This window comes from Kogia breviceps, chromosome 18 (genome assembly GCF_026419965.1).
Source record: "Kogia breviceps isolate mKogBre1 chromosome 18, mKogBre1 haplotype 1, whole genome shotgun sequence".
NCBI classification, from domain to species: Eukaryota; Metazoa; Chordata; class Mammalia; order Artiodactyla; family Physeteridae; genus Kogia; species Kogia breviceps.
The window spans coordinates 40,909,523-40,925,249 of NC_081327.1; the positions used below are offsets into that span (position 1 = coordinate 40,909,523).

Genomic DNA, 15,727 nt, shown 5'->3' on the forward strand with positions numbered 1-15,727 from the left:
TGGTTGTAGTTTCTTCCCTTTCATCACTTTAAGTATATCATGCCACTCCCTTCTGGCTTGTAGAGTTTCTGCTGAGAAATCAGCTGTTAACCTTATGGGAGTTCCCTTGTATGTTATTTGTCGTTTTTCCCTTGCTGCTTTTAATAATTTTTCTTTGTCTTTGATTTTTGCCAATTTGATTACTATGTGTCTCGGCGTGTTTCTCCTTGGGTTTATCCTGTATGGGACTCTCTGCGCTTCCTGGACTTGGGTGTCTGTTTCCTTTCTCATGTTAGGGAAGTTTTCGACTATAATCTCTTCAAATATTTTCTCTGGTCCTTTCTCTCTCTCTTTTCCTTCTGGGACCCCTATAATGCGAATGTTGTTGCATTTAATGTTGTCCCAGAGGTCTCTTAGGCTGTTTTCATTTCTTTTCATTCTTTTTTCTTTATTCTGTTCTGCAGCCATGAATTCCACCATTCTGTCTTCCAGGTCACTTACCCATTCTTCTGCCTCAGTTATTCTGCTATTGATTCCTTCTAGTGTAGTTTTCATTTCAGTTATCGTATTGTTCGTCTCTGTTTGTTTGTTCTTTAATTCTTCTAGGTCTTTGTTAAACATTTCTTGTATCTTCTCAATCTTTGCCTCCATTCTTTTCCCGAGGTCTTGGATCATCTTCACTATCATTATTCTGAGTTCTTTTTCTGGAAGGTTGCCTGTCTCCACTTCATTTAGTTGTTTTTCTGGGGTTTTATCTTGTTCCTTCCTCTGGTACATAGCCCTCTGCCTTTTCACCTTGTCTGTCTTTCTGTGAATGTGGTTTTTGTTCCACCGGCTGCAGGATTGTAGTTCTTCTTGCTTCTGTCACATTACTTTTGTAGTTTAAAAACACTCATCTGTTATCCTTTCTTATTTCAGGGAAGGATTATTGAAAATAATTGTCATCATCATCTGAAACTAAAGGACAATTTTTCAAAACAGGACAGTTGGGAGAGCTCACGCTGACCTTTCCACGGCACAGCACTGTCGCTCTGGTCCTTGCTGTGCTGCAGTCTAGTAGACTGATGAGCGCTGGTGTCTGGCCCAGCGTTAAGGGAACCCTTGGGTCAGGGCATGTTGCCGATGGGCCCAGTTGTAGCCCTTGGCAGGTTTCCTGACTCCATGCTTTGGCCACAAGGAAGGGTGGGTAAGAACATTGGTTGTGAATACTCTGTAGCCTATGCCTTGGAGTCAGGCTGACCTGGCTTCTGAACCTCAGTTTTCTCATCTTTGTAAAGGAGCTAATGCCTACCTCGGCAGCATAGTTGTAAAGATGAAATGGGCCCAGTCTCTGGATTAGCGAATGGTAGTTATTAACTCAGAGTGCTTGTTTAAAGGGCGGCCAAGCAGGGAGGATTCAGAAGGAGCATGACAGACTGAAACAACCCGAGGTTATCCAGAATGATCTGTGTGGGTGACGGTGTAGCAGGACGCATACAGCGCATATGTAGACTCATAGCCTTCAGAAATGCTTAAAATCTTCTGCCTCCAGCTGTGACCTTGGGTCAACTCTATGTCTCGTGACAGTCCATGGGGCTAATGTCGCTGAATATCGATGATTTTGGTTCTTTGGCCCACAAACCACGAAGTGGTCCTTCCTCTTGAGACCAAACTCAGAAGCCCATCTGAAACTCATATTTGATCACATTGCTGGTCAGAGGAAGTAAGCCGAGCCTCCTTCTGCAGTGGCTTGGAATAGCCCTTGATCCAGTCAGGGGGCTGCTGTCAGGTCTTGGCTCCCATGGGGTATCTTCCAGAAGCCCCTCCTTCCTAATACTCTTTTCCTCCCTTCCTCACAGTAGTTTTCATGGACTGCCCTGGGCAAGAGTCGGCCCTGCTGACTGATGATGACTTCACTGTTCTGAACAACAAAACAGTCCAGGTAAATCACCATGTCCACCTTCAGGAGAGAAGAAAGACATTCTCCGTGCATGCCCAGCTTGCTGCTGGCCAGGAGGCCGAGGTTGCCGTGGCTGTTGTGAGCCATGTTACCCCTACAGAGGACGCAGGGTTAGACCTCAGTTGTCCATAGCTGTGCGCGTGGGTACAGATCTAAGCAGGGTAGTGCTTGCCGCTGCCCAGTAGGGGGCGCCAGAGTCAGGCCAGTGGGGCCCAGAGCTGCTTTGTGAGTACTGGCCCAGTACCCTTCCTCCCTTGAATTCCCCGTCCCACCTCCCTTTCCTCTTTCCCATATCATGCTGGTAAACCGCAAGTGAAGGTGATCCCAGCACAGGACTGCCAATCTCATGAACCTTTGGGAAGATGGACCTGAGGCTCTTGGCCACATCATTTCTTTGTTTTGTTTAATTAATTTTTTTTTTTTTTTTTCTGGTACACGGGCCTCTCACTGTTGTGGCCCCTCCCGTTGCGGAGCACAGGCTCCGTGGCAGTGGCCATGGCTCATGGGCCCAGCCGATCCGCGGCATGTGGGAACTTCCCAGACCGGGGCACGAACCTGTGTCCCCTGCATCGGCAGGCAGACGCTCAACCACTGCGCCACCAGGGAAGCCCCAATTTAATTTTTTGAACAGCTAATGTATCCACATGGTTCAAAATTTTAAATATTAAAAAGTTATAGGGCTTCCCTGGTGGCGCGGTGGTTGAGAATCCTGCCGATGCAGGGGACATGGGTTCGTGCCCCTGTCTGGGTAGATCCCACATGCCGCGGAGCGGCAGGCCGCTGGGCCTGTGCGTCCGGAGCCTGTGCTCCGCAACCGGAGAGGCTGCAACAGTGACAGGCCTGCATACCGCAAAAAAAAAAAAAGTTATAAGATGAATAACCTCCCCTTTTTTCTCCCCATCTGTCTAATGCCCTCTCTACCCCTCCAAGAGAAGACACAGATTACCCTGTTACCAGTTTCTTTCCTTCTAATTTATGTATTTGTTCTATATTTATATTAAATATATATTATATATAGGTATAAAATAAACTTTTCCCTCCTCTTTTATGCAAAACTAACATACTGTTCACATGTCTGCACCTTCTTTTTGCACTGAAAAATACATCAGTACACTGCCTATCCCCTTCTCACAGATAAGCACCGTTATAAGCTTCTAGTATACCCCAGACTTTGTCTGTATATAAGCAGATGTGAATATATGCCTTATTTTCCCACCCTTTTACACAAAAGATGGAACAGTGCCTGGCACATATTAAGCCCTATGTAAGTGTTTGTTAAATAAAATACTAAACTACATTAAGCTGTTCCATACCTTGTTCTTTTTCACTTAAGTATGGGTATATATCAAAGATCTTTCCATGCCAGCACAGAGAGATATTCCTCATTTTTCAAGCTGTGTACAATTTCCACTAGATGGATGTATTATAGGGTATTTAATTGGGCCTTCTCTATAAGTGAACACTTAGATTATTTCCAAGTTTTCTTTTACAATAAACCCATCTGGGCCTCTGTCCTTGCCCTGAGCCCCTGTAGGTGAGAGGATGTTGGGTATGTACCAGTTGTTTGCACACCTGGGTTAAGGGCTCTTTTCTCCTTGCAGGAGAGGAAAGCATTGAAGATCTCCCCATCCAAACGTATCTTGCGAAGACGCAAAAGAGATTGGGTGGTCCCGCCAATATCTATCCCTGAGAATGGCAAGGGTCCCTTCCCCCAGAAGCTGCATCAGGTATGACTGTGCCTTCTCCCTGGGAGTCGTTGGTGTCTTCAGGGACTCTCATTCAAAGGCCTGAATATGAGGTTTCTTGCTGCTGAGCCCTGGGGCCCGCAGAGGGAAACTCTGATGGGAGCAGTTTCTAATCAGGCAGTGCCTCTCCACCCCTCCCCACAGAGGGTTCTTTGCTCCAGTCATGAGATATTTGTCACTTTGTCAGCTGCCATTTTCTTTTGCTTCCAGCTCAAATCTAATAAAGACAGAGGCACCAAGATTTTCTACAGCATCACGGGGCCTGGGGCAGACCGCCCCCCTGAGGGTATCTTCACCATAGAGAAGGAAACGGGCTGGTTGCTGTTGAATAAACCACTGGACCGGGAGAAAATTGCCGAGTATGAGGCAAGTAACCTTTAGCATCCAACAAGAAGCAGGGCCCCAGGGAGGGTAGTGCCAGGCTGACCCCAGGCCTGTGTACCTACAGCTCTTTGGCCACGCTGTGTCGGAGAACGGTGCCTCCGTGGAAGAGCCCATGAACATCTCCATCATTGTAACAGACCAGAATGACCACAAGCCCAAGTTCACCCAGGATGTCTTCAGAGGGAGCGTCTTGGAAGGGGTACTACCTGGTAAGAGGACTGGGGAGGGCACAGCTATAGAGGTCTGCTGGGCCCAGAGCTGGCCTTGGGTCCACTTCTGGAATCAGCCCAGACTCTTAAAGGCTGGAAGAACCCTTCATACCTGATTTCCTGGGCTGTGCCTCAGATCACCTGGGATCTTCTTAAAAATCCAGATTCCCGGGCTTCCCTGGTGGCGCAGTGGTTGAGAATCCGCCTGCCGTTGCAGGGGATACGGGTTCGTGCCCGGGTCCGGGAAGATCCCACATGCCGCGGAGCGGCTGGGCCCGTGAGCCATGGCCGCTGGGCCTGCGCATCCGGAGCCTGTGCCCCGCAACGGGAGAGGCCACAACAGTGAGAGGCCCGCATACCACAAAAAAAAAAAAAAAAAAATCCAGATTCCCCTACTCCATCCCAAGATCCCTGAATAAGAATGATCCTGGAGTAGAGCTCCAGAATCTGTGTATTTGAAAATTTCCCAGAAGCTTCAGATGTTCAGCCAGCTGCAGCTTTGGAGCTGCAGAGACCTATATTTGATTCTGGATTTTGTCTCTCATCTGCTGTGACCCTGGGCAAGGTCTTGACCTCTGAGCCTCAATCTTCACACCTGAAAATGGGGATAATATCAACCATAAAGAACTGTGAATATTAGAAATAACATATGCCTACTGCTGTGTGATATGAAGCACCTGATATGAGGTTCTTTGGGGAAATGGCAGCTGCAAGGAGGGTGGCAAAGGCTGAGAGGTGTTAGAATGTGGTTTACAGAGAGGAGAAAATGAATTGTCAGGCTGGGGAAGAGGGTGAGAGGGGCTGGCAAAAGACTAGAGAAATAGGTGACTTTAATGACCTCAAAGACAGGTGCTGGTGAGGAGGGCTCCTCCTCTCCCTTTGTCTCTGAGTTGTGGAGAATTACAGAGAAATGTGAGTTGGTTAGGCTGCCAAAACAGACATTTCCAGAAGAAAAACAGTACCTTCAATAATATGGAACCTTTTCCCCATTTGTATTCAGGAAGCCTAGAGGTGAGGTGGTCAAGCCAGGCTGGAATAGTGCTTTGTGTGGGGGAACTAGGCTCCTTCCATCTCCTTGCTCTGCTGTTTTGTCTTTATTCCCAAGATTACCTCATGGTTGCTACTGGAGCTCTGGCCATTACATCTGGAAGGAGGGAAGGGGTGGGAAGAATAAGCCCCTTAACTCAGAAAATCGCTTCCTGCAAAGCTGTATATCCCATTCGTCAGATTTCAGTCTCGTGGCCACAGCTAGCTGCAAGAAGCGAAATAGTCTTGGTTCCCGGTGGGCTTGTGGTCAGCCTAGAATGATTATGAGGATTATGTTTCTAAGAAGGAAGGGGAGAATGGGAAATGGGCACCACTTAGCAGTCTCTGCCGCGAGTGGAGCATGGGGCCAAGCCAGCGGCGAGCAGGGTGGAGCCTCTCGGAGTTCCAGAAGTGGGCAAGGCTGGAATCGGAGCTGGAAGGGAAGGCTGCTGACTCATCAGCCCTTCTCCCCTCCAGGCATTTCTGTGATGCAAGTGACAGCCACGGATGAGGACGATGCCATCAACACCTACAATGGGGTGGTGGCTTATTCCATCCTTAGTCAAGAGCCAAAGGAACTCATGTTCACAGTCCACCGGAGCACAGGCACCATCAGCGTCATCTCCAGTGGCCTGGACCGGGAGGTAAGTGGCCCTTCGGGAAGGTGCTGCCTGCCCAGGCTAGCCCAGGCTGGGGTCTGACGCTCAGAGCGGAAGCCTCTGTCCCCAAAGCCCAGGGCACAGCAGTGGGGACCCAAGTCAGCTGGGAATGGCTGCTGCTATGTCCCACGTGGATGTCCGGCAGCTCCCTCGGGCCAGTGGCACGTTGCCAAACCATCTCGTTAAGGCTGAGGAGGCAGCTGTGAAACGCAGACGTTTAATACTTTCTGCAGGTTTTCTCATTTCCCCTCGGAATGGCTCACTTAGCACGCATGTTGCCCAGATTCGTCCCATGTGTGCCACAAAGCAGAATTAGCTCCATGGATACTGGACCTGCCTCCTGTTCCCTAATTAATACCTTTGCCCAAATCCACACTCAAAGCTCCCATTCTGCGTCCGCCCAGGGTCAGGAGGCAATGCCCAGGCTTCATCCCACGCCAGGCCCAGGAGAACCGTTTGGATCCACAGTTCCCCTCCTCCTCCACCCTTTGCTTCTGGTCTTTCCTGCAGTGGGCAAGCAGTGGGTCAGGAATCAAGAGAACACTGAGAGGGAGGAACATTCCCCTTCCCTCCCCATACACCCAAGGCTGTGCCCAACGCGCAGTGGCCTTCCACTTCCGCTCTCCTTTTCTCCCCAGAGAGTCCCTGAGTACACGCTGACCATCCAGGCCACGGACATGAACGGGGACGGCTCCAGCACCACGGCTATGGCCATAGTGGAAATCCTCGATGCCAATGACAACGCTCCTGTGTTTGAGCCCCAGAAGGTAACGCCCCTGCCTTCCTTCTTCCCTCGTCAGATGATGAAGGACTTTCTCCTTTTTGATGAAACTCTGGAACCAGCCTACATTGCCTCAAGTCCCAGTCCTAGCACTTGTGAGCTGTGTGACCTGAGGTGAACTACCTAACCTCTCTGTGCCCTATTTCCTAATCTGTGAAATGGAGATGATGCTCCATTATCTCCTGCTGCATTTTTCTGAGTTTTAAATGAAATAATCTATGTACAGTTCTTAACACGATCCCAGGTACACAAGTGCTCAAAATGAAAATCTTTGTTGATATGGAAAGTCCTAATTTGCCTCACACCCATACCTGCCCACATTCCCCCAGTGAATGCTTGTACACCTCACGTGGCAGAGGACTCAGTGCCAGTCAAGGTGACACCCACCCGCTTCCATCTGTAGGTAACTCTGACTGCTAAACATTGTTTAGGCCTGATTAAAAATTTGTTCTCAACAGCTAATTTCCCCATCTTTGCCACCTATTCCAGAATTTCTAAAAAAGTTCCTGGTCAGTGCCCTAGAACAAGCAGACACCTAGCCCTTCTCGCCACCTTCCGTATGCCTTTCTGATCTCGGCTAGATATAGGTGACTACTCAATGGCGAGGCCTTGGGCACCTAGATCAGTGAGATTCCTGGAGCGTCAGGCCCCTGGGTGTAGGGAAAGCAGGCCCAAGATCGCTGTGGTCTGTCCCAGCAGCTGTGAGGCTGACTCTTGGGATGTTCTGCATGCCTTGAAACCCCAGGAAGTGGGTTGGGTGGTCCCGGAAAGGGTGAGTGGCATGGGGCGCCCCTGGAGTTGGATGGAGGATTCACAGCCAGTGAAGAGTGGAACAGCCTCTCAAGGTGGTCCGTCTCTCCGCTCTGACTGTGCTGTGCTTCCCACACTGACAGTACGAGGCCCGTGTGCCTGAGAATGCAGTGGGCCACGAGCTGCAGAGGCTGACAGTGACCGATCTGGATGCCCCCAACTCACCGGCATGGCAGGCTACCTACCGCATCGTGGACGGTGACAAGGGGGACCATTTTACCGTCACCACCCACCCTGAGAGCAACCAGGGTATCCTTACAACCAAGAAGGTGAGTCGGTTTGGGCTTTGTACAAGGGCCACATCTGGGACAGTCAGGTCTGCAGCCTCCAGGACTAGGGGGTACCACCTGCCTTGGGAGACATACCTTGGACCACTCGCCAGGGAGTGTACAAGGCCAGTGGCTTGCAACACTCTCCCATTCCTCTTGGGTTGGGGAATTCCTTTGTTCAAACTAAACCTTACCCAGGGACCCAATTCATAAAACAGATTCATAAAACAGAGTTGCTGATCTAATTGAGGCAGATCAGTGGGGCCCCCCCTCCCAGATCCCAGTGTCCAGTGGCTGCTCCCAATCAGTCTTACACAGAGGGTCTCTGTTTTATTGGAATTCTTGCTAATTTTGCATTCAATCCGTAATTCACATCTAGGTGTTTGGATAGTAAAATGTTTTAAATTACTTAGTAGTTAGGCATACCCTTGCCTCTCAAAAAGTCTTTTAATAAAATTGATGCTTCAAGAAGATGGGTCTGGGGCTTCCCTGGTGGCGCAGTGGTTGAGAGTCCGCCTGCCGATGCAGGGGACGCGGGTTCGTGCCCCGGTCCGGGAAGATCCCACGTGACGTGGAGCGGCTGGGCCCGTGAGCCATGGCCGCTGAGCCTGTGCTCCGCAACGGGAGGGGCCACAACAGTGAGAGGCCCGCGAACCTCAAAAAAAAAAAAGAAGAAGATGGGTCCAATCTTTCTTTGATTTCTTTTACCTCCTGGTTTATTATGAAGAATGGCCCAGTTTGAGAAGTGGGGCTTTATGTAATACTTTAAAGGCTGTCCCCTCCTTGCAGCCAAAACTTTTTAACACCCCTTTCACACTGTGAAATGAATTTCATTTATAATATAACTTCTCTAACTTACGTAAGTTCTAGAAAAATGGAATGTCCTACCTGTAAAATAAAGGAGAATTTTATAGGAAAAGTTACTGATAATAAAATATTTCCATATGTAAATCTTTGGGCACAAGTACACTAGAAAACATAATGGAGTGGTCAGTTTCTTGCGCATCGTCCAGATGTAGTAGATACTATATGTCACTCTAGTGACTCATATCACGAGTGGTATTGATGTTTTTCCAGAACAACAAATAAATAACTTTGGGAAAGGCCTGAACAAATCAAATTACAAGCTCCCCTCAGAGGTTGCATTCCTGGAAAATTCAGTATAAATTAAAACCACACCAAAAACTTGGTCTGTATGTAAAACACGTTCTAGACTATAAATATAAACAGAACATCACACCCATAAATACATGAATGTCCATGGTGATATTGGCAAGTCACATGGGATATGGGACAGTTCTTTGTGTCCCTGCCCCAGCCTGTAAATGCCAGTGGCATCCCCAGTCATTAGGACACCTAGAAATGCCTCCTCCAAGTTTCTACAACACCCCCTAGGGGGTGTCATCACCCCCTAGGGAACCAGTTCTAGGCTTAGGGCTTACTAGTCTAGTTGCCTTTGGGGTGGTGGCCCGAGAGGCCCCACTGGATGTCCACTCAGGAAATGCAGGAGGCTCTGTGGGGTAGGGAAGGGGCAGTACTGTTGCTGGTGGGAGCCTCCAGCCCCTCATTGTGGGCCCTTTCCTTCTGGCATCACAGCACTGCATGGGGCCTCCTCACAAAATGGCGGCTCAGGTCCTCCTTCCTGTTTTGTGCCAGGGCTTGGATTTTGAGGCCAAAAACCAGCACACCCTGTACGTTGAAGTGATCAACAAGGCTCCCTTTGTGGTGAAGCTCCCAACCTCCACGGCTACCATAGTGGTCCACGTGGAGGATGTGAACGAGCCGCCCGTGTTCATCCCGCCCTCCAAAGTCACCGAGGTCCAGGAGGGCATCTCCGTCGGCGAGCCTGTCTGCACCTACACCGCACAGGACCCGGACAGGGGGAGTCAGAAGATCAGGTACATAGGAGCTGGGCTTAAATTCAGCTAAATTCATGGGTACCGTTGGATGGGTTGTTTATTATAGCCAGAATTTGTTCTAACTGCCATAAAGTCTATTAAATATTTTGAATGTCACCCCTGTTCAGGGCTTTCCCTTCCTACCCTCCACATGGCTGAAGTCCAGGGGACAGGTGTTCCTGCTCCCTCTCATGTGTCCCTGCTGGGACCCCACCTTCTGCTCAGGCTCCCATTTGGGGGTGAGATGTGTTTTCCACGTAATCCTGCTTAGGAGCCCTGAGTCCTATGAAACCCTCTGCCAGTTGGCATGAGGAGGCTTTGAATGATGACTCCAGAACTCTAAGTATTCTGAGTGTGATTCTTCTCAACTTTTCTGCTCCAGCTACTACATCCTGAGAGACCCGGCAAGGTGGCTAGCAATGGACCCGGACAGTGGTCAGGTCACTGCTGCAGGGGTCTTGGACCGTGAGGATGAGCAGTTTGTGAGGACCAACATCTACGAAGTCATGGTCTTGGCCACGGACGATGGTGAGAGCTTCCTCCCAGCCTGTCCACGTGAGCACCTTTGGAGCCAAGGGCACCGCATGTCCCCTCCACAGACAGAGTGTGGTGTGGGGAATCGGTGTCAGCAATCCTAGCTGGGAGGTCAAAGGGGTCTCTCAGAGGGGGCATTTAAATGGTGGTCCTAGGGTTGGCTGGTTTCAGTTTCCCTAAGACCCAGGAGTTAGGAGGTATCCTGAAGACTCCTTTCAGCCTAAGTTTGTGGTTCACTGAGTCCTGAATTGGCCTGTTGGTTTCCCCTTGTGAATGATTGAAAGGGGCTGCCTGGAAAGTGTCATGATTGATTAGTGATGTCACACCATGACTGGATTGGGGGTGATGATGTAATTACCATCTCTATTTGACACATACTAAACCAAGGCTTGGAGGCAGGCGAGAGGTTACTGCAGGGCTGGGAAGCTAAAACTTCCCTGAAGCTGATCAGCAAACACTGCATCAGCCCTGAGGTGGCCAATAGGTTTCTCTTTGTAATAGATTGGTAGTGGCTGTCTGGATGAAGTGGCTGCAACTGTGCTGTGATCAGTTAGTAATGTCTGCCATGGACACAAAATGAGAATGATGGTATGTTTGCCATGCATTTGTCATCACTGGTTTGATCTATAATGAAGCTGATGTACAGAGGCTCTTGAAAGGTTACAGTTAGACAGTAAATAGGACCCTCCTGAGGCTGATTGGGTAGGTCCTGGGGGAGCTTAACATTGATTCATCAACCCAATCAAGGGCACATGCTGAAAAGAGATCATGTGTGTGATTATGAACAGGGAGCCCTCCCGCCACTGGCACGGGGACCCTCCTGCTAACACTGATGGATGTCAACGACCATGGCCCAGTCCCTGAGCCCTGTCAGATCACCATCTGCAACCAAAGCCCTTTGCCTCAGGTGCTGAACATCACAGACAAGGACCTGTCCCCCCACACCTCCCCTTTCCGGGCCCGGCTCACACACGACTCGGACATCTACTGGACAGCAGAGGTCAATGAGAAAGGTAACTGAGTGGTGGTGGCAGAAGGGTGTCTGCCCCCTACCAAGACCCGGCACACCTTCCTGCCCCAGTGTCTTGTGGGTCACCGAATTACCAGCCTCCTCAAGAATGTCAGTTAAATGCTGCTTATTAACTTAGTGTAAGCCTTTGGAATTCTACAGGAGCCCTTAAAGACCATTCTAGCTCAACCACCTGCCTGTACAATTGGAAAAACAGGCCCAGAGAGATGGGATGTGCCTTTCTCACTCTCACATAATGAGGGAGTCAGAACTCCAGCACGGTGATAACAGCTAACATGGCTGAGCATGCTTGCTGTGTGCTATGTACGCTTCAGACGCTTTGCATAGATTCGACTACTTAATCCTCACAACAACCCTGTAAAGATGGTACTGTTATCTCACACATACGTGCATGTGCACCCATTTTACAGATGGGGAAACCAAGGCTTACAGAAGCTTAAATACCTTGCCAAGGGCATTATGGTTAGAAAATGACAGCCCCAGGATTGGAATGCAGGCAGTCTGCCATACCAGGATGCTTTGCAGCTTACCATTTATCAAACCCTGGCAATATGCAAGATGCTTTTTGTACTTTTCTATATTTAATATTTCTACCATCCTCTGTGGTCAGTATTTTTATCCCTATTTACAGATGAGAATGAGGCTCAGAGAGGTTAAATAGTGGGCCCAAGGGCACAGTGTGGTTAAGCAGTGGAGCAGAAATTGAAGCTGGGGTCCCTCACCCCCCACATCCCTGCTCCCAGCCACCTCCCTGTCCTTCCTCTTTCCCATCCCCCTGGAGCTCCTCAGCCTTCAGTGGTTTTTCAGTTGTCACAGGACTGGAGAAGGGACTTGCTGGCATCAAGTGGGCAAGGACCCAGGTATGTGAGAAAGATGCATCCAGGCCCAAGTGCCAGTAAGGCCCCTGGAGAAACCCTGCTCACTCTGGTTTAAAGCATCTTCCTCTTCCTCTTGGGCCTAGAGTCCCGCAGGAAGGGAATGGGGAGAGCCAGAACATTCAGGTTCTGGCCTGAAGTAACGAAATGCCTGGTACCTATTACTGCTGCTGAGCCCCGCCCAGAAAGGACTGGGGACACCTGCTTCAGACACACACATTGTCTCATTTTTATGATTCCTGTGATTTGGGGATGTATATCCAGCACCTTTCCTTGAGGGAACCCAAGTTGGTCTCCTGTCACCCCCTTGTGGCCTAGAAGCCAATTTTTCCCCTCCCTGACTGTATCGTTTACAAAGCGTAGACTCTGGAGCCAGAAGGCCTTGGTTCAAGATCCAGCCCTTCCATTTACCAGGTTTGTGATTGTGGGCAAGTTACTGAACCTCACTTTTCTGCAGTTTCCCTACTTGTAGAATGCTGCCATAATAGTACCTACCTCCATACAATCACTGTGAAGATTAAATGAGTGCCTGAAAGGCATCTTGTCTGGTATATCAGTGCTCGGTAGATGCCAGTGGCCATCTTTACCACCGCTGTTTCCCAAACAATCACAGATCTGGCTCTGTCAAGTGTGAGCATTATGCCCAAAGCTCAGTGGTACCGACACCTGATACCAACATTGATACCCAGTTCTTGGTTTTGACTTAGTTGTTCTATCTGACCGTGTTTTTTTGGTCAGAGGAGTTAATCCAAACTCTACACCTGTGTGACCTTGGGCTGCTTACTTGACCTCCCTAAGCTTCAATGTCTGCATTTGTAAAAATGAGGGTAACAGAACCTGCCTCTTAAAGTTGGGGTGGATATCAGAGTTGGGCTTGGCACATAGTGTCAGTTTAGTCACTGATACTGCCACCCAGCACCATCATCAGCTGAGAACTCAGCCCTCCAGCGTGGGAACAGGATAGAAGGAGGGATGTTTGGGTGAAATACCCCATGTCGGCCTCTCCACTTGGTAGACCAAACATTCAGCCTACAGAACTCTCTCTGCCCGCCGCTGCTGAATGGCAACAGGGTGAATTCTCCCTTCTGGCCTTTTAACTAAGAGGGGCCCAGCGAGCGTGCAGAGCCTTTGAACTGAAAATGGCTTGAGGTCACTGCTGAAATAGGCCAGCAAGCCTGAGGGTGGGTGGGCTAGAAACGTGGGGTTGTTTTTGAATGTCCCAGTGATGGGGGGACACTACTGACGTTTAGTGGTGAGGAATTGAATGCTTGGGAAGGTTCCTCATGATGAAGAAGAGTTCCACCCAAGCTAATAGTGCCCTCTTTGAGAAACTTGGGTCTAAACTGAAGGCCTTTCTTCAGAGTGGCCTCTGACCCTATATTTCTCACCCACAAACACAGCCCCCCTCCCCACTCCAGGAGTGCTGCACACCCTCCCCAGAGTGGTGCCCGTTGTGCAGGCCGCACTGAGGCGTGGCTTCTGCTCTGTGGCTGCCTGCTGCCCGCCCCAGGCCTTTGAAGGCTGGTTAGCACAGTGCCCGTTGCAGCCTCATTGCCAGCATCTCTGAACTTGTGTGCAGTCACTAATGCTGGGATAACACAGGTTAGCACCCTCTCTGATCTGCTTAACAACGTCAGTTACATCACCAAGTCATATGCATTTGGATTTAGTAATAATTGAGGGCTTCCCTGGTGGCGCAGTGGTTGAGAATCCGCCTGCCGATGCAGGAGACACGGGTTCGTGCCCTGGTCCGGGAAGATCCCACATGCCGCGGAGCACCTAAGCCCGTGAGCCATGGCCGCTAGGCCTGCGCGTCCGGAGCCTGTGCTCCGCAACGGGAGAGGCCACAACAGTGAGAGGCCCGCATACCACAAAAAAAAAAAAAATAAATAATTGATGCTCACTCAGAATATCCGTGTTTCAGACACTGAAATTCCATTATACAGTTGAGGTATAAACATTATATTTACTATTGCAAGAGAAAATGCTGCAATAATAAATGGCAGCGAACTTTCAAATAGGAAAACAGGTAGCCAGCTAATGTAAATATTAAAAGATTGGGTTAGCTATCTTTTAGGAAGAACAATGTTTGTTTGTTTGTTTTGCAGCAAGGAATAATCTAGCAGCTAATGGTACTGAGAAATTATTGGCCCTGCATGCCATGACTTTTTTAAAACATTGTATTTAAAAAAATGCTGTGATTATTCATTTCTTTTAAATAAAGTGATGAATTTATTCTTCTATCCAAATAATCCTTTCCACAGTGGTAAATTGGGCTTTGGCCGAATATCAGTTTTTAACACTTGGTATAGTGTGCTTTGGGGATATTGCTTCCTGTTGCCCAGATGCAGAGGCTGCCTCCTCAAACCTCCATCATGGTGTGCTCGGTTCCCACCATTTGTGGTCTCCTGAGATGAATAATTATCTGTCCACTCCAGGAGACACAGTGGCCTTGTCCCTGAAGAAGTTCCTGAAGCAAGACACATACGACGTGCACCTTTCTCTCTCCGACCACGGCAACAAGGAACAGCTGACGGTGATCAGGGCCACCGTGTGCGACTGCCACGGCCACGTGGAGACCTGCCCCGAGCGCTGGAAGGGGAGTTTCCTCCTCCCCATCCTGGGTGCTGTCCTGGCTCTGCTGCGTGAGTGCCGGCACCCTTCCCCTTCTGAGGACAGGATAGTTAGAAGACCTGATTCTACCCTGAACTTCACGGACTAAGGGGCCACCAACATTGCGCATCTGTTCCTTATACTCTTAATTCTGGGAGTGTCATTCAATCCATAGATGTTTATGGAGGTTCTGGAAGGTGCCAGGCTTTGGGGATACATTGGGCAGCAGACTCGACCCTGCTGTCAGATCATCTAGTGGCTAGAGTGGTGGTTCTGAAGTCGTGGTCTCCAACCAACAGCGCTAGCTAGCATCACCAGAAATTTGTTAGAAAGGCTAATTCTCTGGCCCACTCCTGACCTACTGATTCAGAAGCTTAGGGGTAAGACCCAGTACTCTGTGTTTTAACAAGCCCTTCAGGGGATTCTAATGCATGTTAGAGCTTGAGAACCATTGGTCTAGTGAGCAGAAATGTTTAGTTAAAAACTAATTTCTTTGCTCTAAAGGTAGAACCTATCACATTTTCTTTTTTCACTCTCTGAATTGTCCTTACCCAGAAAACAGGCATTCAATCACATATGAATACAAGAGCAAGCTTTCATTAGTCATCCTGCTGTGTAGCAAGCACTGTGTTAGGCGCTGAGGGTGCAACACTTAACAAAACAGACCAGTCCCTGCCTTCATGGAGCTTACTTTCCAGTGCAGAGAGCAGACAACAAATAATCTGGCAGAGAAATAGGTGTTGCTGTGGATTAAAAGAAAGTGGGGGGAGGAGGTCTGCCATTTTAAGTACGGTAGGCAAGAAGTAGCCTTACAGAGAAGGGGATATCTGAGTAAAGACCTGAAAGAGGTGAGCAAGCAAATTATGCAGATATCTAGGGAACATCAAGTGCAAAGGCCCTGAGGCAGCTCTGTGCTTTGTGTGTGGAAACAGCAATGACTGGGATGGAAACAAGCAAGAGGGAGGAGAGTAAGAGA

The 15,727-nt window shown here is 49.2% G+C and overlaps 1 protein-coding gene across 28 annotated transcripts in view; it reads left to right on the forward strand.

The window, feature by feature from the left end:
• The window catches only part of ZFP90 (ZFP90 zinc finger protein), a 221,291-nt gene that overhangs the window by 198,033 nt on the left and 7,531 nt on the right, over nucleotides 1-15,727 (forward strand). For 26 of the 28 annotated variants that reach the window (XM_067019784.1, XM_067019779.1, XM_067019782.1 and 23 more), the window contains 11 exons: nucleotides 1,818-1,900; nucleotides 3,520-3,645; nucleotides 3,874-4,029; nucleotides 4,112-4,256; nucleotides 5,760-5,926; nucleotides 6,580-6,708; nucleotides 7,616-7,801; nucleotides 9,458-9,699; nucleotides 10,082-10,227; nucleotides 11,022-11,246; nucleotides 14,577-14,783. In XM_067019784.1, the coding sequence (XP_066875885.1) occupies nucleotides 1,818-1,900; nucleotides 3,520-3,645; nucleotides 3,874-4,029; nucleotides 4,112-4,256; nucleotides 5,760-5,926; nucleotides 6,580-6,708; nucleotides 7,616-7,801; nucleotides 9,458-9,699; nucleotides 10,082-10,227; nucleotides 11,022-11,246; nucleotides 14,577-14,783 (1,812 nt within the window). The remainder of the gene's footprint in view (nucleotides 1-1,817; nucleotides 1,901-3,519; nucleotides 3,646-3,873; nucleotides 4,030-4,111; nucleotides 4,257-5,759; nucleotides 5,927-6,579; nucleotides 6,709-7,615; nucleotides 7,802-9,457; nucleotides 9,700-10,081; nucleotides 10,228-11,021; nucleotides 11,247-14,576; nucleotides 14,784-15,727) is intronic. The other 2 variants (XM_067019799.1, XM_067019801.1) reach the window with 1 other exon arrangement.